This window comes from Hermetia illucens, chromosome 3, assembly GCF_905115235.1.
Source record: "Hermetia illucens chromosome 3, iHerIll2.2.curated.20191125, whole genome shotgun sequence".
NCBI lineage: Eukaryota > Metazoa > Arthropoda > Insecta > Diptera > Stratiomyidae > Hermetia > Hermetia illucens.
The window spans coordinates 92,100,286-92,121,427 of NC_051851.1; the positions used below are offsets into that span (position 1 = coordinate 92,100,286).

General features: G+C 42.9%; 1 protein-coding gene across 1 annotated transcript in view; it reads right to left on the minus strand.

Moving 5' to 3' along the window:
- Nucleotides 1-7,393: 7,393 nt before the first annotated feature.
- LOC119652533 (mycosubtilin synthase subunit C) overlaps nt 7,394-21,142 on the minus strand; it is a 30,883-nt gene continuing 17,134 nt past the window's right edge. Inside the window, exons 2-11 of the mRNA XM_038056735.1 lie at nt 10,180-10,797; nt 9,967-10,116; nt 9,498-9,848; nt 9,260-9,427; nt 8,786-9,178; nt 8,358-8,718; nt 8,202-8,292; nt 7,966-8,138; nt 7,722-7,905; nt 7,394-7,657 (exon numbers count right to left, since the gene is read on the minus strand). Coding sequence (XP_037912663.1) covers nt 7,511-7,657; nt 7,722-7,905; nt 7,966-8,138; nt 8,202-8,292; nt 8,358-8,718; nt 8,786-9,178; nt 9,260-9,427; nt 9,498-9,848; nt 9,967-10,116; nt 10,180-10,768 — 2,607 coding nt within the window. The 5' untranslated portion in view covers nt 10,769-10,797 and the 3' untranslated portion in view covers nt 7,394-7,510. The remainder of the gene's footprint in view (nt 7,658-7,721; nt 7,906-7,965; nt 8,139-8,201; nt 8,293-8,357; nt 8,719-8,785; nt 9,179-9,259; nt 9,428-9,497; nt 9,849-9,966; nt 10,117-10,179; nt 10,798-21,142) is intronic.

The window sequence follows — 21,142 nt, forward strand, 5'->3', positions numbered from 1 at the left end:
TTATTGGTAATTAGAGTAACTTCTTATTTTCTCAATTACTTTGGGAACGTGTGTTTGAAGTGGGGGCGAGGGAGCCCTAGCCGAGTCTAGCGGGATATCCCGGATTCGTTTATGTATCACAGGATTTCCGTTAGTGGATGCGATGCTACCCGCTCATTGGACACGTATCATCTTGGAGAATTCCTATTCTGAACATATGCTCAACTAGTGAATTATGGCCAGTCAGATTGCCTACAATACTTCTGCAAGTTTTCTTGCTTTTCGACTGGATAAACTTTGCAGTATGCTTTGTTTGATTTTGACAGGAAGAGTTTGGTCTGTTTAGCAGTATGGAGGCTCAGCCACCTGTCATGGGAAGCTTGTTCCCAGGTTTTGGTAGCAGAATTAGCTAATACTACTGACGCCCCAATTACTGGTTCCAGTCCGGGCATGAAGGAAGTTGAACCCTCTTTTGCTAAAGCATCCGAGATTTCATTTCCTTCTATACCACAATGACCGGATACCTAGAGTAGTTTCATCGTATTAAATCTAGAAGCAGAGTTCAGTCGATTTTTACATTCCTGAAAGATTTTTGAAGTGATCGAGGCTCTGGAACTCTCTGGCCCAGGAATTGATATCCTTGTTCATGGAGGGCCAGAAGTATTTATCGGTGACTAATCGATTTATTGACCTGATGCCTGGATGCGCTAAGTCGTGAACCGCGTGGAACACTTCCTTGCGAAAGGTGGTCGGAATGTAAGGCCGAGGTCCCTTTTCCGGGTCTTCGCAGCACAGAGAGATTCGAGCCGAAGATGGGCAACTCCCGAAATTTGTATTTGGGGTTGGATTTGAGGCTCTGAAGTACTGCGTCATCCTCCTGCGTCTTGTCAATAGCCGAGAAGTGGAGTGAGGCGGGGATGTTAACCTCGGAGACACGTGACAAAGCGTCGGCAACTATGTTGTCCTTGCCGGACACGTGTTGTATGTCAGACGTGAACTGGCTTATAAAGTGAGGTGTCGAAGCTGACGAGGGTACACTTTATTGGGCTTTTGTTTCAAAGCATATGTGAGAGGCTTATGGTCCGTGAGCACTGTGAACGGCCTGTCATCAAGGGAAAAGCGGAAATACTTAATGCTCAAATATGCGGCGAGCAGTTCTCGATCGTAAGTGCTGTAGTTCCGTTGAGCGGGGTTTAACTGTCTGGAGAAGAAGCTCAACGGCTGTCAGACGTGATTCACCTTTTGGTGAAGAGCGGCACTTACTGCGGTGTCAGAGGCATCAATAAAAACGGCAAGGGTGCATCTTGCAGAGGAAATGCCAAGAGTGTAGCTTCAGCCAGTTGCTGTCGGGGTTTATTGAACGCGCGGACAGCTTCTTCAGACCACGCGATCTCTCGTGTCCTTAGTTTTGGGGCCAGACAAGTACGCGTTCAAAACGGATTGGTGTTGGGCGGCCTTGGGCAGGAAACGACGATAGAAGTTTAGTATGCCCAAGAACCTCCGCAAATCCTTTACAGTTTTCGGACGCGGGAAGCTTGTAATCGCTTGCACCTTGTCATAGTCGAGCTGTATTTCTTCAGGGGAAATGGAGTGGCCGAGGAATCTCACCTGTGTTTGAAGGAACTTACATTTCTCAACGTTTAGGACTAACCCGGCCTCAAGGAGACGTTGAAAAATGCATTCGAGATGGGCTAAGTGCTCAGACTCTGAGGAAGGAGCGACCAAAACATCATCCAAATATACGAAACAGAAGTCGAGGTTTCGCAGGACCGAGTGGATGAACCTTTGAAAGGTTTGCGCCTCATTGCACAATCCGAAAGTCATCCGGGTGAACTCGAAGAGTCCAGAGGGTGTGCATATTGCCGTCTGTGGAATGTCTTCTGGAGCTACAGGGATTTGATGATAAGTCTTGGTTAAGTCCAAGGTCGAAAAGATGCGGCAATTCGCGAGGTGATGCGCAAAGTCGTGGATGAGTGGAATTGGATATCGGTCAGGAACAATCTGTGCATTTAGCCTTCTGTAATCCCCACGTGGGCGCCATTCGCCGTTTGGCTTAGGGACCATATGCAGTGGGGAAGACCAACAGCTGTTTGAGAGCCTGCAGATATCCTGTTGAACGAGTTGTTCAAACTCTTTCCGTGCAATAGCCACGGATGGGATGGTAGAGGACGCACCTTCGAGAAGATCGGGGAACCAGTAGTGATAATGTGGTGTTACACATTGTGCTTCACTGGTTTGGAGAGACTACACTCGGCAGTAATCTGGCTGAACTTTTGGAGAAGTGCCCGAACACGAGAGTCGGTAATGTCTTCCAAAAGAACGGAAAGATTATTGCCTGGATAAGGTACCATTTGTCCGGACGAATTAAGGTTGGTCGTGGAATCTATAAGAGACTTGTTTTGCAAGTCTACTAGCAATCCATAGTGACACAAGAAGGCTGCGTCTAGTATGGGGAAGCTGACATCCGTCAGGAGGAAACGCCACGAAAGCGTCCTACGCAAGCCAAGACTCACGTCCACTTGCCTATATCCGTAGTTGTTGATACGGGAGGAATTTACCGCTGCTAGTTTCAGGGATTGTGGAAATAGTTTATGATGCTGGGGTTCGGAAGAACCGAAACCTCCGCGCCAGTATCCACGAGGTAGTTGCGCCTGCTGAGAGGGTCGTAAATTGTTAGGCGACGTGGCGCCGCATTGCGGGTGGCCGTCGCCAGGACCCCCCGCGGACCTAGTTTTTTTGCGGCAGGCGTGAATTTACGAGGGATTGTACACTTAGTGGCTTTATCGCCGAATCTGCGGTGGTACTGGTAAATCCCTCGGTCCGTGGACTGTCCTGACAACCTGCTACCTGATCGCCCTTTTCGGGTGGCAGACCGCGAGTAAGCTCGTGATCTGGCGCCCGAACGCTCAGCGTCCAGCGTCGCCCGCATCTCGGCCACACTGGCTGTTAAGGCGGCTATTTCGCGCCTTAAGTCGCCCACCTCGTCCGATGGCTGTTGAACGGCCGCTATGGGCGGGCGTACGTGCACCTCGTGCGCCGCAGCTGCCAGTGCCTCCAAGGAACCTGAGACACACGCGAGGACCGCCGGGGTTCTGGGAGCCGACGCAGCAAAAGGGACTTCATCAACTCGTCGTCGATCTTACTCCCACCAAATTGCTTCATTTCGCGCAGCAATTGGCTGGGAGTCCGATCTCCCAACGTTAGGCCTGCCAGCAAGTGATCCAGTTTTGCTGACTCACTTACTGACAGGCGCCTGATTAATTCGCGTGATTGAAAAGGGTCGCGTCCGCTGTGATCCCGGACATCTGGAACTGTGCTTCCAAATGCACGAGCAACAGTTCGGGGTTCCGCCGTCAACCGACATTTTAAAAGACTAATAACTATGACGCGAACTTGTGGGAAGATCATATCGACGTTAGCCAAATCCCTAAACGACACGGCAGGCCGCACCTTCAAATGACCGCACGAGCAGAAAAGGAAAGCAACACCAACGACGTACTCCGAAGTGAAAAACTCGACGGTAGTGGTATTAGCGGCTGCTGCAGCGGCGTCTGTTCTTGCGCAGACTGTGATTTTATTGATGCCAATGGTGATGTACTTGTGCAGTTTGTTGCATGGTTATAGGCGTGAGAACCTTTCTTCAAAACCTTTCCTGGTATTTGCGTGGCGAACTTTGAAAACGTGGGAAATACTCGGGAAACACAGCAGCCGCGGAGATTCAATTGTACCTTTACCACTTCTGTAGTTTCTATCGGGGTCAGCAATTTTATAGTAATTCAAATTACTAAGAATGTTCACCAAATGACATCATTTCAAATTTGTCTTTTTTCATAATATATTTTATTTTAAATTATTGGTTAAAATAAAAATTATTTTATCATGGAGTAATTATTAAATTATAAAATTTATGCAACTATTAAACTTTATTTAAAATTACTTATGTTTAAAGAGTGACGGCAGACTCTACTCCTTGGTTTCTCTTTTCTTTTTTTACGCCATGTCATTTTTTCATGGCACTTTCTGATCTCCACGCATTTGGCGAGGTCTGAACCGAGTGGAGAGCGCGGTGGCGCCATCTGACCGTTGGTATTCGCAGTATTCGAAATAAATTTCGAATGCCGCGAATTCTGCCGCCCCAGAAATGTATATGTAAGACAATTTTGATACCCCTACAACCCCATGTACTCGAGGAGGGCGATCAGACCCGAGTCTGCAAGGGACTCATCTGAAGTGGCTCTGCCACGAAGCCTCACCGGAGGTTATCTGGTACCATGGGAACCGGGATGGCCCTCTGAGAGCATATGCTCCAGGAGAATTCCTGGAGAATGTGTTCTCGGCCCGGTTATTTGCGGTTGGCCCCCTAGTGGGAGTTTCATGGTGGTTGTGGTTATGCCTATATCGCGGGCAGAGCTCTTCGGAGCTCAAGCGTGGAGTTGCGCTGTACAACTCGGTGCCGTACTCCTTAGTTGCGGCAGAGGTGTTAGATAGGCCTCGCATCCACTGGTATGAATGCTGAGCCTGCACTCAGTATAAACCAGGACCGCTGTGCTTGCATGGCGGGGCTCTGATTGTGGTCACAAAATCAATCCGCGTCCGAAGAGGACCGTGGGATTATGCCTTCACGGCAGGTACTCACGTTAAACCCCTCCCAGGACTTTCATACCTCTACAACAAAAGAAGCTCAATAAGGTTTCTGCACAAATACTCAAAACGTGCGTCTAGCTCGACGAACTTAGCAAGTGGCGAGTGGTTGACGCGCTAACAGGGCTGACACTGCATTGTTCATCGTGCGATGTCCTTTGTTATACCCTTTTATACGAATCTTTGTATTATACTGCGTGTCATAGCTTCTACTCTCGGATGAGACCTGCTGTGGAGCACGTCGAAAGCTATTTTACGATGTGTGGCTAGGAGATATGCCCTGACACTATCTGTAGATGTATCACACAAAAGGGGTTTAGCGAGGTAGAACTAAAGGGATGCGACATCTCTACATCAGCCGTCTGTGCCTTACCGACTACCTGGGGGCTGATTATTGCTGGCCGGTACACGTGCGTGAAAGAGCATCAGTGAAGATGTTATCCTCTCTCTTGATGTAACACAGCGTGACTTGTTGTGGGAGGAAATCCAACTAGGGAGCTTGCCATGATGTGGCTTGTCTAAACTTTGTAATGCTGCGTATATAAGAAGGCGGTGATCCGTGTAACCCGTGAAAAGACGTCCTTCGGTTATACGGTAAAACTGTTTAATTGTATTATAGCATATACGGCAGTGTCCAGATGGCTCAAGTAGATAGAGCGCTGGGCTGCCATAACGGAAGGTCGTGGTTCAAATCTCACTGGTGGCAGAGGGTCGACTCAACTGTGAATGTGTACCTGTTTCAAATAAGGTTAAAAATCTCGACCGACCGCAATTGCTGATCTCATTGCCTCCTATAGTGTACTGCAGTTTACCATTACCGACTTGAATGAAGTGTTCTAATACTCAACTTTCTCGAAAAGAAACCTAATGGCCTGCAGGTACTCAAAGGAAGCCCCTGCTCAAGTGTCGCACCGATGACCGTGCTGGAAGTGTCGGTCCTCAAAGACAACAGATTATCTTGTAGGAAGAATGTGGTCGCGCGGCTGTGGAAAGCACCACTTTTCTTCGCTGGAATGTCTCTCTGTTTCCATTGTTGGTTTGGTTGACAGTTCTTTAAGTAGGTGCATGGAGCCATGATTTCCATAAAATTGGGAATTCAGCAGTGGTAGAAATGCCGAGGAGACGGTGATGTTCAAGGACGGACTCGGGTTTCGGAAAACTCCGCCTCTAGCCCACATGTGTGCCGCAGGTTTGATTTCATCCTTGGATATGATTTAATCGCAATATTCAGCATGGGTCTCATCGAGGACGCACTTATCGTGTTTAAGGGGAAGCCTCGCTTTGCATAGAATCTCGAAGGGTTGACGCAACACATGGTCGTTCGAGGCGATGGATATAACATCTAGGTAGCATCTTGCGAATGGGCAGGTGTGCAGAAGACAGTACATTGTGCGTTGGAGAGACTGACCCGCGTTGACTTACCCCATCGATAAGCGCATAAATTGGAATGGAAGGTCCTTTTCGGTGTTTGATCTCTTGAAGTAGGTCCTCAACGATCGGTAGTGTGTATTGATCCGGAATCATCATTGTCGAGGATATACAGCACATTTCGGGGTTTGACCAAACATCTCAATTCATCGAATGCCCCTCCCAATTTCGAAATCCGGGCAGTGATGCGTTGTCTTTGCCAACAGAACCTACTCAGCGTATGCAGGGTTTTGAATCCAGTCTTCGTTCTTCTGTTCTCCCTGCGAATATCTTTTCAGTTATGACCCATATGTTAAACGTGATTAGCTCACTGCAACTTCCGAAGTTTGATTATTGCAACTCGTGATTGTGTCTGGTTCACCATTGGTCGTCCTCTCGTTTACCTCCTATTATCCTCATCAGGACCCTTCTCTCGAATGTGTTAACCAGTTTTTTGGAAGTTTTTAGGGTCCATATTTCACATTCGTAGCATGGTACAGGTCTTATTATCGTTTATTCGGAGTCTTGCTTTCATGCGCATGCAGTCGACTTTTAGAATCGGTAGGAACGAATAGAAGGCTACTTTACGGGTTGTATTTGGCGTTTTATTTGAATATATATAAAGTTGCATACATTTTCAATCAATCGTCGTTATTTTTTGTTTGGTAAGCGCCAGTTTCCGGAGTAGTGCAAGCATTTATTCGTTTGCAGTCCCCCGTAATTCGCCTCCAATCGAGTTTGGAACGAGGTCAAGTAGGCTGGCCCACTGACTGGATGGGGGGCCTACTACACTCTGCTCCTGCAGGAGGTTGAATTTCTCCTTAGCTGGGGAGATGAACTGTGCGGCGTACATATGACGTTGAATTCGTTCATCAATATTGAGTATCGAATGTCTAGTTCGTCAGGCCAGGCTGCTACGAAACTGCCCTTAGAAACGATGCCAGTTAGCAAGTTAATCAATTTTTTAATCATGTCACCAATCAGCAAACCGTGATGCGTCAGAAAATCCCCGCCGATAATGGCAGAGTGGACGTCAGCGATGATAACACGCCAGGGTTAATAACGACGCAACCCCAGGCTAATTGTTAATACGAGCGAACAAAAGGGGATTTGGTGAGGCGCTGGCTGCACGAAGCGTAATAGGCCGATGATGAAACTGCTTTTCTTTAATTGAAGATTTCCAAAGTAGCGCAAGAACCGAGAACCGAATCGAGGAGGAACAGGCATGCAGTACGACCGAAAATGTGCGATGTGCTTGAAATATATTTATACTTTCTTACTCTCTGAGGACATTATATATTTGGAATTATTCTGTTTATTCTCCTTTTTGCCAAACAACTGAATAAATAAACATTTAATTGTTTGCTTGCGAAGTATTTTATTCTAAAATTAATAACACATATCGAATACTGTAAATGCTATTTACATAAATATAATTTAAAAATAATTTAGTGCCTATTATATTACAACTAGCTTCTAGCTTTCATTTATCCCGTATATCCTTCCAATGGACAATTGCTCGTTGACTGTCAGGGGCAGCTCCGAAGGGCTTGTAGTTATCACTGTATACATATTGGTTGACTTGATAGTCCAGCAGAATCTCATAATTATATACATTTGTGCCGAGTTGCTAAAGTAGGAAACGGAGGTTCAAATCAAGCGTTCGAACAGCATTCAAATCAAAAATATTTTACCTGTGTTAAAGGATTCGTATTTGTTGTGAAAATGCCTGCAAAGTTCTTCCTTTTCGCCAGGCTGAGGACCTGATCTTCCATGAAATTTATCACAGCAACATTTTCTTGTGCATTTAGATCTTCAACTGTGCCCATCATGAAAGAGTGTAATATTTGATTAGCACCTGGTGGAAGCTGGTTGTCCCTGGTTATGCAAAAAAGATATTCAGTTAGTTTCTACAATATACTATATATCCCGGGTTACCTTATTGGACCTTCCAAGTACTCCAAAAATTCAAATATCACTTGTAATTTGCTTTCTATGTTTACTTCGGGTTCATCGCGGGCATCAAAATTCAATGCAACTCCTATGGGGCGACCGTTTTCATCCCTGATCATGAAACTTAGATCTTTTTCGACTAGGACTTCCCAAATTTCCTGGAAGTACATTTTTCAGTTATAGTTTATTGAAAGGGACTGCAGTCGACAGTCAGTAATCACCTTCAATATATTCGCATAATCTTCAGGGTGAATTTCGTCTATCAACCAATGTTCAAGATCGGCTTTTCCGTAGAAACTGGATGTGATGATACTGGAAGTAAATTGCTTCTTAGTTTCTAAACTCTTTCAGGATATAGCCGTTTACTCGGTACTCACTCAATAGTTGCTTGTTGATCATCGATTGTAAGGGGGGTCGCTTGCATTTTCAAATATTTATCATGACTGTCTTCCTGTAGGGTAATTTCAGTTTTAGATATCTGGTGTAGAATTTCCCCGAAATTTTTGGCTGCTATAAATTCAGTAATGCTAATAAAATAGCCCCTTTCCCTGAGCTGCGTGACTGTGTAAATAGAATTCAACGAATTTCCACCCATTTCATAAAAATTGCTGGAGACTGAAAGTTTCGTGCGAGCTGATCTGCCTATAACTTGTCCGACGATTTCAAATAGGTCTCTTGCTACGTTCATGAGATTTTCTGGGACTGCTGCATAATCCACCTCGATTTCTGTACTATTGTCTAAAGTTCGGAGAAAATTCCAAATTTAACTATGCACGTCAATCGACTTCATGGGATAATAACTTACTGTTATTATTCGACTCGGCATACGTCTTCAGCAAATACTGTCTGTCTACCTTCCCGTTGACCAACAGGGGAATGCTTTCCATAACGATTACGTGTGGAATCATGTAGTCTGTCAGTTTGCTCTTCAGAAGGCTCTCTATGTCTAACCCACAGTAGCACCTCTCACCCCTTTTCATAGTGATGAAAGCCAGTAAAGCTTGATCGATTTCGCCAGCATTGTAACATAGCACTATAGCCTTGTCAATCGCATCGATGGTGAGTAGAATTTTTTCAACTTCACTTAAATCCACTCGGTGGCCTCGAATCTTGATTTGCGAATCAGTTCGTCCTTCGAACATAATGACCCCTTTGTTTAAAGACCCAAAATCACCAGTTTGGTAAAGCCGTGAATAATCTATAAGGAAAAAATGATAAGCATTGTTTGCTAGGTCTTGGAAAAGCGGAATTGTATTTGCATATCGGAGCTCTATTTTACCTGTGTCAACTGCCAGTGGGTTTTTCAAGAAACGATGTGGATCCCTTCCGTTTACATAGCCATCAGCAAGATTCAAGCCAGACACGTATATTTCGCCAATCTCTCCAGTTTTAACAGGCCTTAATTCGGCGTCCAAAAGGTAGACCACGGTGTTGTCTACGGGGTACCCTAAAAAGGAAAACATAGAAAAGAAAAAATTACTTTCAATTTGTTATAATGCAACTTCGATATATCTTACCGATTGGAATCCTTTCTAAACTGTTTAATTGTTTTGAGCTCTCGCATGCGAAATACGTAACGTCCCCCATTACTTCTGTTGATCCATAGAAATTGTATAAACATTGTTTGCCTTCTTCAAAGTAATGGTAGAACTCCTTTGCTAATGACAGCGCAAGAGGTTCACCAGAGCAGATCCATGACTTTAAACCTTTTAACGCATTTGGTTTTGTTGTCATAGAAAGATACATGAGAAGTGATCGTAAAAGTGTAGGGACTAAGACAAGCCTTTCAATTTTGTATAGATCGAGAACATCGACGAGTTGTTCAGGATCTTTGGTAATTGCCTTTGGAACGATAATGAGTCGCATGCCTGAAAGTAGAAAATGGAAAGCGTATTTTATTGTAATCTCCTCATTTCAAATGTTAGGCTCAACTGAGTGACTTTATGAAAGCAATATTCCTTAGCGTTTGGGTGTTTTTATACTTACCATTTAGCAAAGGCCCCCAAATTTCCGACACTGAATCCACAAACGTCAGTGCGGTTTTGAAGCATCCTGTTTTTTCTGTTGCAGAATAAGGGAACTGGTTCCATTGCCATTGAAGTCGGTTAAGGATAACTGCATGGGGGAGTCGAACGCCTAACAAGTGGAGAGGAAGTTATATAATTACGTCCTGACTGCAGGAAAAATGCATGCAGTTACCTTTTGGAACTCCAGTACTTCCCGATGTGTATAATACTATAGCCAAATCGTTCTCTGTGGAATTGAACAATTCAGATGAATCAATGTTGCTATTTGCAAATTCCAATCGTTTATCGAAGCATTCTTCAACTGTTAAAGTTATTGTGGGCTCAAATTGTTGACCATCAACATCGTCATCACAGATAATAAGGAAAGGTTGGGCCTCTTTTCTGATATGCTGCATACGATTCGCTGGGAATGATGGATCCATGGGCAGGTAGGCTGCTCCAGATTTCCATATAGCTAGTAGAATCGTTACCAATTTTTCAGTTGGTTGCATACAAACTGAGACAATCCAGTCTCCATCTTGGTTGGGCTTCAGTTCATGTTGTTTGGCCTGCGAAATTATTAACCTGGCGATTTGATTTGCGTTTTCATTTAATGTTGTGTAGTCGATTTCAGTTGGGTCTAGGTTTATGTTTTCTATGAAGGATAAGGCTGTTTTGTTTTTGCATGATTCAAGGTTTGATTCGAAGAGTTTGTGTAATTTTTTTGGTATTAGCTCCCGTTGGACACCTTTCACAATTGAGAGTTGCGGTAAAGATCCCATGTTGATAGATTTTTAGGAGTTGACAGTATCTGAAATAAGAGTAAATATAAGAATTAATTTCTTTGAATTGCTAGTTAGATGTAGGTATATCAAAATTGAAGTGTACCTCAGCTACTTGCTGACGATTGAGACAGAATTATATATGATCAACCATGCCTACGCGCCCTTGATAAGGGTTCGCCGACGTGTGCTTTAATTCCCCTCAGAACTTCCCGAGACGCTTGCATTGCTCTTTGATTGTTCTGCGCCATGTCCTCCTGGAGCGACCCACTCGTCATCCATCTTGGGATAGTGGGTTCTGCTGCATGATATAGCCAACATTACTTTAATCATGCAGGAAGATGTTAGTTCAAGTGCGTTAGTTGGAGCGTTAATCTGTAGCAGCGATTCAAATCTTATTGGTGGGAGAAGAATTTGCATCGTGACTGAAATTCAGATAACAGTCGACTCGGCTTTGAATGAGTACCTGAGTCAAATTAGGATAGTAATGACGGACGAGTGCCATGCTGACCATATTGCCTTCTATGGTGTACTGTAGCCCTATACTAAACTACTTCAAGGCCCAGATCCAATTGGATTGTGATGCCAACGACCATTACTATTACGTAGTTTGAAGACAAATTTACACAGGTTACCTAGTCATTTTCGATGAATAAGTGATGTGTTGCGAGTTTCAGCTTGATCTGGAGTACATCCAACTGGATGTAAATTTGATAGCACGATGGATATTCTCCATTTCACTTCCATAGCACAGGCTATCAAAAAATCTCATCAAGCTAGACAAGCTTTGACTGGCACTGATAGCGCAATTCATGTATCTGTGAAAGTTTCCTTATGCGTCGATGTCTGCTTCTTCTTCAGATTTCAAACACGGGGTCTCGGTTGTGCTATTTTGCGCGGTCAAAGGCCTGATCTGGATGGAACCGCGTGGCCCTCAAATCACCATCCAGCTCACTCATGGCATGCTCGTATAATAATCCTACCGAAATGGCACTGATACATCGATACCGATACATCGAACGTAGAGCCGTGCAGGTCAGTTAGTCTCCTTCCAATACTTTTGATATTATTTGAAGGGCTCTTGGTAAATAAAATGCTCCTGCTTCCTAACGCCGACAAGTCATTTTTGATTACAGATGGGACTTGAAAGAACACACAAATTATGCGAATACCCATAGAAACTAAAACGTAGATACTCCATGGGATTATTTCTGGATGTATCTCAGGTATTTTAAAAAGTAACGCATGATGGATTAAATGGGGAGATTGTGGGTTACCTCCTTAAGGACTTTTGTAATTTATTGGCCAGCTAGTTTCATAGCCGCTCTTTAGGTTAAATTCAAGGAAGCCAAACTTATCCAAACACCCATAGCTTAGTCACTTTTTGTTTGACGATATAGTGAACTTGATCTCTCACATTGACTGGAGTTGGCTAATAAAAGACAGGTAAATATAAATGTAGCTAAAAAGCAGCGAAACAGGTTTACACAGGTGAAAATTTATTTTATTTAATAGTTGAAAAATTCCACAAACTAAGGTAGTTACTATAAGTATTAGGTTGTTGCAAATGAAATGTCGGATTTTTCAATGAAGTGAAGTTAGTTATGATTTTAATGTTTAAAACTGCCGCAAGGTGACTCTGGTGGTATGGGATAATTGAGTATAAATAGTCGTTCGTTCGATCAAGGAGTCATTTCAGTTTCAATCGTCATTGAAGTTCCAAGTAAAACTCAAAGAAAAAAGCATGGAAGGGAGTCAAAACGTCTACTTTTTCTATATGAATTTAAACTAGGTCACAACGCAGCGGAGGCAACCAGAAACATTTGCAGAGCATTTGGAGCTGACGCAGCAAACGAACGAACGACACAGCGGTGGTTCGAAAAATCCCGATCAGGCGACATGACCCTCCAAAGTGAACCTCGTGGACACCCAGGACCATCGATCGACAACGACGAGTTGCGTTTGATAGTGGAATCTGATCCCCGATCATCGATTCGTGACATTGCAGACAAAATAGGCGTACACTATTCGACAGTATCTCGGCACTTACAACAGCTTGGAAAGGTGAAGAGGCTTGATAAGTGGGTTCCGCATGAACTCAACGAGCAAAACATGGCGCTGCGAATGGAAATATTCAGTTCTCTACTCAACCGCAACAGGAACAATCCCTTTTTGCGCAGAATAGTGACATGCGATGAAAAGTGGATATTGTACGACAACCGTCGCAGATCAGCGCAATGGCTAGATGCCGATCAGCCTCCACAACACATGCCAAAACCGAGCCTTCACCCGAAGAAGGTAATGGTAACTGTTCGGTGGTCTGCATCTGGAATTATTCATTATTCGTTTTTGGAGCGTGGTGAAACAATTAATGCAGAGAAATATTGTGCCCAACTTGATGAAATGCACGAGAAATTACGTGTTCAGCGGCCTAGATTGGTCAACAGAGATGGAGTGATACTGCTCCATGATAACGCCCGACCTCATGTTTCCAGAATGACGGTCCAAAAATTAAATGAATTACGATATGAGACTCTGCCTCATCCACCATATTCACCCGACCTCTCGCCAACCGACTATCACTTTTTTAAGCATTTGGATCACTTTTTGGCGGGGAAACAATTCAGCAATGAAGTAGCTGTCAAAAGTGCCTTTGAAGAATTTCTTAGCTCTAGAAACCCAGACTTTTACGAAACTGGAATAAATGCCCTTGTATCTCGTTGGGAGAAGTGCATTGAAGCTGCTGGTTCTTATTTTGACTAATAAAATTAATTTTCATAAAAGCTGTAGTTTTTTGAAATTTTACTCAAATATCCGACATTTCATTTGCAACAACCTAATACTTGAGGGTTTATTTGGACAGAAAAATGATATAGAAAATGCACATAATGAAAATATGTGAACAACTTATATTACAACTCAAGGCCAATGCTAACGCGCAAGCTGAGTCTAGGTTCCGGAACGATACTGCTTTACAAATGGGGACAAGAAATTGAGTTTATATGCATTATAAGAACTATCATAAACTAGAGGAGCTGGAAAATCACCCAGAATTGAGGACTGGACGAAACTTTTGAAAAATGAAAACGGCATACAATACAACACAGAACTCCGAGTATCTGCAGGCTCTCAAGATACAAGCAAGTTACGGTCATCCATTAGATTGTGATGGGAAAGGGAAATGAAAGCGATCTATTTTGCGTTCTACCCGAATGGGAATGTAGAATGGCGGAGCACAAACTTAAAGGTATTATGAAATCTTAATCTCAACGCCGATATGCGGAACATTGGAAGAACAGTCTAAGCTTCTCGGAAAGGGTTTAGCTGAAGGATATGTCCAGAAACCCACGGTGGAGGGGAGTTTTTGACACAGACCACATTTGAACAGCAAAGGAACCAGCAACCCTTAAAGATACAACTGCAGAGTACTAAGTTATGTTGAAGAGTTGAAAATAAGTTCTCTTGTTGATTTTTTTAGGAACATAAGAGATTTCTCAGTTATTTTACGTTTGCTCCTACATTTTTAGTGAAACTATGTTTACGTGAAATTCGGGCCAGTTGCTCTAAACTGTTCGGTGAGGTTAGATATTTCTCAAGCCGTTCTTGAGGCCAACTTAGTAGCACCAAGAGCGTTTTACATGGACCATAGTTTAGCAGCTCATAGTGGATGATTCCCTTCCAACCCCACCAAACACACAGCAAAACCTTCCTGGCCGTGAATCCGTGCTTGGCGATGGCTTGGGCCGGCTCGTTGCGCTTCGACCAGGATCTTTTTTGTTTGAGGTTGTCGTACGTGATCCACTTTTCATCACCAATCACCATCCGCTTCAAAAATTGGTCGAATGCGTTCCGTTTCAGCAGTGCATCGCAGGCGTTGATTCGGTCCAAAAGATTTTTTTCCGTCAACTCGTGTGGCACCCAAACATCCAGCTTTTTTTTGGAATCCAATCGTATGAAAATGGTTCCAAATGCTTTTATGGTTTATACCCAGTTCTTGGCCAATCGAGCGAATGCTGACATGCCGGTCTACTTGGATGATTTCGACGATTTTATCGGTTTCTACGACGATTGGCCTAGCAGTACGGGGTGTATCTTCGACATCCATTACACCAGAACGAAATCGATCGAACCAACGCTGTGCTGTGCGAATCGTTACAGTTACAGTATCCCATATACCATAAACTTCACAAATTTTTTCGGCCGCCTTCGTTGCATTTTTACCTCTCAGGTAGTAAAAATGTAAAATATGACGAATTTCTTGCTTGGTGGACTCCATCTTTGACGCGCTATAACTTGAAACTGAAACTTACGATCACAACACTGTCAAAGAGACACTTGTAGCACAGATTGCCATCTTCAAAACGCCGTATAGTATGACGATGCGATAAGTACAATCCAAGATATGTTTAAGTGTCCCCATCTATTGATAAAATACGACATTTCTTCTTCCCCAACCCAATATATATTTCGGGAGCAACTTACCCCCTTCATCAGTACAGAGCTACTGAAGCTTTGTTTGGAGTAAGCTACTGGTCTATCAATGTTCGGTGAGGTATTTTTAGAGAAACAGATTATAATAAATGATAAATGTTCGGTTGGAAGAATATTTTTTCTTTGAAATAATGATGAAGAGGAAAATATTGCTTAAAAAAGCAGATAATCCTAAAAGGAGATGTCATCGAAATCCTAAGCTCAAGGAACGTGGAATATTGTGGAGCTAACCAATACACATAGGGATTTTTCATGCTTATAAAAGCAGTTCCAGTTTATCCGCAGAAAGCCTCCTCCAATTATTGGGGATGTAGGCAGGTTTATTTATTCATGCAGTCCAGCAACCCGTCGAATATTCAATATATTTTCAATATTCAATATATTTTCATACTTCTACAATCTGTTATTATCTTTTTTGATGGATTTGAAAACACATTGAAAACGAGGGCATTTCAATTGGAATTGATTAATGGCATTCAATTCTTGAGATCATCTTTCATGGGAAGACCCCGTCAAACAACTTTCCAATTGCTCATCTTCAGGCTAGGAAATAAATCTATGATGGATATTAGCAGCTTCTGAGGAAGCCACTTGTTAATTGGAGTGGTAATCTCTGTGGTCACGAATGCATAAGGCTGTGAGATTATTCTAATTTGATAATTTATTGTCAGTTGATTGCTAATTCGCTGCAATATTCCAACGTGAATCGATTCATTGTTAATGTAATCGAGAATGTATCTGCATTGAGCATTGTTTCAATTGTTATCCTTCATTAGTATCGTTTTTCTAGTGAATTAACAGAATTTAATTTCATCCTTGGACATTGTTATATCAATGGTTCCATCCTATATTGAGCTCATTAATTTGACAAATGAAATTATGCTAAATGAGGATGGATTAATTTAAATGCTAGCCATCCATAATTCAGCAGTAAGATTGTTTTATTAGCAAATCATTTAATTTTATTACTGTTTAATATTATAATTTCGTGTATACGGTGGTAGACAATAAACTTAGATTGTGCATGGGAATGTAGAGGCTTTGTGAATGTCTTCATTGCTTGCATTGCTTTGCTTTTCTTTTTATAGGGAATTGCAGTAAAAAGCAAGTCATTCGTTTAAACGTTCCAACGTTTCCTTTCTGTCTAATTCTGTTTTAGATCGGTAACCGCTAATATTTTTTATCAAGATCTTTTATTTGCTGCAGGTATATGTACGAGTATAGTGATAGGAACTATCAAAAGAAAGGGTTTGTTTAGTGCATTTAATTATTGAATTCACCGGAATAGATTGATAGGAGAATTAGGAATTTCTTAGAGAAGAAAACTACCAATTCAAATGTAATTTCTAGTATTATAGATGTAATCATTCAAAGTAATCATAAAACTCAGCGGAATTTTTTTTCTAAATTTCTAAAATGCAACAATAAACTGTTAGTTAGTCTTTGATACAACAGTCCACATTATTTTTGAAAATTTTTTTCCGATACTGCAATTATTAAGAAATGTTGTCAGAAAATTTGACGTCATTAGAAGCGAAACTTTTCGTGTTATAGACAGTTGAATTTTTTTGACCTTCATTAAGAAGACGACAATCGCATATGGAAAGCAAAACACAAAGCCAGGCTGCTACTCAAGAATGAGAGAATTCGTCGCAGGATGGAGGACGTAAAAGGATGCTTTGGGACATGCAGAAGTTGCAGGTGAGCTTTTTATCCACTGTTCTGTGTAATTTAAAATAAAAATATTTTTGTTTGTCATTTTATTCCTGGATTAAGCTTTAAACGCTTTTTTCCCAAAACTTTTCTTTCAGCCTGGAAGCCTGGAAAACTTCTGGACCGATTTTGCTTAAACTTTGCACACTTATTTTACATACAAAATAATTGATTTTCGACGGATGAATTATTTTTTTCCAATCACAACTTTTTTCTTATTGAAAATATTTGTTTTTTTTTTGGCAGAAATCATGAGTTTTTCGTTTGCATCTTCACCAAAAATTCTAAAATTAATATTTTCTTAATTCATTCGTTCAAATCTAAGATGAACTTATGTACTAAAGGAATCTTTTGGATTTTTTTATTTTGGATGCAGCAGTCATGAGTTATCCTGACTAACGGGTGGAAACTTTTTGTTGAGGTGACTCGATTTTCACCATTACCACTGGCTTAAAGCTCCATATTTTTTTACGAAAATTTTGCATAACATTCTGATAATAATGCGGTATTTGCGTACATATATACATACATACATACATTATATAAGTTAAAAAAACATTAATAAATAAGATACTCTGAAGAAGAACTTCTATGGTCAACTCATCACGGTGGACGTTGTCGACATCAAACGAGCATACGACAGTATCGATGACAACGTACTGTATTAAGAGATACTTCAGTTTGGTATTATAGCAAAACTAGTTCGCCTCACAAGAGTAATCATAATGGGCTTCTATCCATTGTTAGGACTAAATATCTCAAGCAGAGAGGCAGGCTGACCTCAATGCTCTGCAACTTCACTCTTCAGTGGGCGACTAGAAAAGTTCCTGCTGATTCTAAGGTAGGCTCCTCCTTAAATCAGTATCGTATTCGCTGACGTCAATATCTTATCACACTCCCTTCTCGTTCTCCGAGAAACCTCCGTGAAGCTCGACGCACGACAGTGAAGGAGGTAGGATTTCGGTTCAATGAACAAAAACCAAGATCATGACCTAAACTAGAAAACAGATACAAGCTAGACAAAATAGTATAGTTGGTGGATATAACTTGGAGAATATGGGTAAATTTTCAGATTTAGGGGGTAAGTTATTGAAGGATGCATATGAGGCACATGAAATGAAAAAGAGAATACAGCTACAAATCGTATTATTTGATTTTTCCCATCATGAAGTCTTGTATTTTGATTTAGGGTTCTGGAAAATTGTTAAACGCCTTTAAAAGGAAGGTGTTAAGAAAAATTCTCGGGGTATTCAAAGTGGAAATCGTTGGCCTCAGTCCGGTTGGAAAGCCGAGGAAACGATTGGTGGACTCGACGTCGACAACACTTCATTACTATATTTCAGGAACTAACGGAACGCGTTCATTGAATCGAGAGGACTGCAGGCAATGCATTCGGGAAGTCAAGACACGAAGAGGAAAAAGAGGGAAGAACTGTGGGAGTAAAGCTCCTTAAAACTGCCGTGCTTAATGAAGCTGATAGTGGACAATACTCATATCAAGTGAAAATATAGCCTGAGTTAACCGAAACATTTGCCCCTGAGGTAGAATTAGGAGATGTTCTCGCTCATACCTTTTTCAAATAGGGATTGGAATACGTCTTTAGAAAAATGAAATCGGGCGATGGGAGTGAATGTTAGCCGACTATAAAAGACAATGACTGTTATTATTATTCTGTTAGGGGAAAGTCGCACAGCGTCCTTAAAGAACTATTGTGCCCCTTTTACTTGTTATAGTGTATCTATTGATCATAGTATTTCAAGCAACCCTATAACCGTCACGAACTTTAGTATGCTCCCTACTTCCAGATCTTTCAGCTTTGCATCTGGTATTAAGTGTTTTCCCAGATGCCTCGACCGGCTTTGCACAAGTGCCGGACACTGTCCCAGGACGTGTATATAGGTATCATCACACTCCTCACAAAACCTGTAGGCAGTGAGTGACAGCTAAACTGCATTGAGGGCATTCAGTAGTCCTTTGATCGCCTCAAAAATGTAGGAAATGTAGGAATGCGGAAACCGTTTGAACTCTCTCTCTAGATTCAATGCGGTAGAACTACTCTGGGTACCTGGTCACTGTGGCGGAGAGGGAAATGAAATCTCGGATGTTCTAGCGAAAGAGGGGTCAATCTTCCGTATGCCGGGACCGGAGCCACCAATTGGAGTATCAGTAGCATTGGCTAAGTCTGTTTTCAAAAAATGGGAACAAGCTTCCCACAATGACAGGTGGCAGAGCCTAAATGCTGCTCAACACACCAAACTTTTCCTGCCAGAACTGAACATGCGTACCGCTAAGTTTATCCTGTCGAAAAGCAGGAGGAATTGCAGGTGTATTGTGGGCATTCTGACAAGCTATAATTCACTTGCTGGGCATATGTTCAGAATAGGAATTACTCAAGATGATACGTGTCCCTCCTGTAATGAGGAAACGGAATCCACGGAGCATTTTCTATGTGAATGCCCCGCCGTGGTCAAAGGGTAGTATAGGTCCCGGGGCGAAACGTGGATTGGTACCCACGATGGAGCATAAAACCTGGGAAATGCCTGCTGAACCAACACCAACAGCTCTACTACCAAACCCTATCTCCACCTCCACGTGGTGACCGCTGGGAGCTCTTTCTTAACGAAAAGCTGCAGACGGAGAAGGATGAAGGCGAGTCTCCCGCGCCTAAAAACGGGACAAATTGTACCAACTGGTCCTCCAGGTTGGGGGTTGGGTAGGGCTGACAACCCTACACGGAAAACAACCGTTACGAAGCCACAACAGGAGCCTCGGATAGGACGGATATTAAAACGACGGACCCGGCAACGACAAAGGAACAACGATTTGCGCATTTTCTCATGGAACGTGCGCTCCCTGTACAGAGATGAAGCTGATAAGCAGCTAGCCGATACCCTGTCCCAATATAGGGCTGATGTAACAGCGTTGCAAGAGATGCGATGGACAGGGACCGGTTTCCTGGAGAAGAGCCACTACACCATATATTATAGCGGCCATCCAGTAAACCATGTGCTCGGAGTAGGTTTCTTAGTCAGCCAAAAAATGAAACCTGCTGTTATCGGCTTTGAAAGTATAAGCGAACGGCTATGCACTCTGCGCTTGCGAGGCAAGTTTAGAAATATAAGCCTCATAAACGTTCACGCCCCTACAGAGGAGACTGCAGAGTCGGAGAAGGATACCTTCTACGAGGCAGTAGAAAGAGCCCTCGAAGCCTGTCCCAGATATGATATCAAAATCATACTTGGGGATTTCAACAGCCAAGTAGGGAAGGAGCCCGTATTCAGGCGATACGTTGGCTCCCATAGCTTACACGAAAAAACAAATGATAACGGACTGCGGACTATTCAATTAGCAGGGTCACACGAAATGGTTGTTGGAAGTACCTGGTTTGCGCGGAAAGCGGTCCACAAACATACGTGGGCCTCTCCAGACGGGACCACTTTCAACCAAATTGACCACGTGTTGATCGAACGCCGCCACCTCTCAGCCTTGATGAATGTCAGAACATATAGGGGGGCCAATATAGACTCGGATCACTATCTCGTTGGCATGGTGCTCCGAGCTCGAATAACAATACCACCTAGAATCCCCTCTGACAATCAGGTGAGAGTGAACACTGAAGCCATCCACAACACAACCCTCCGCGACACCTATAAGAGGGAAATGGATGCCGCAATAACCGCAGTCAATAGAGGACCTGGAGATGAAGCATCAACTAATGATCTTCACAACCATCTGAAGAACGTTATCATGGATACGGCCACAAATATACTTGGCCCCAGCCGCAAAAGGAGTCGGAACGGCTGGTTTGACGATGAATGTAAGCTAGCAACGGAACGGAAGAATGCCGCATACCGAGTAATGTTGCATTCTCAAAGAACGCGGGCACGCGCAGAGACTTATCACGAACTCCGTCGAGCGGAGAAGCGACTTCACAGACGGAAAAAGGAAGCCTGGGAGAACCAACAAGTCTGTGAACTAGAAAAGTACAGGGAGCAACCGCACCAGGCGCGGAAGTTTTACCAACAAGTCAGCAGGATGAAGCCTTATACACCTCGATGCTCATCCTGCCGAGACAAAGAGGGAAATCTGATTTCCGACAGAATGGGCATATTAGAGCGATGGGTTGAGTACTTTGATGAGCTACTGAACAACCAGAACATCGGCGAGTTG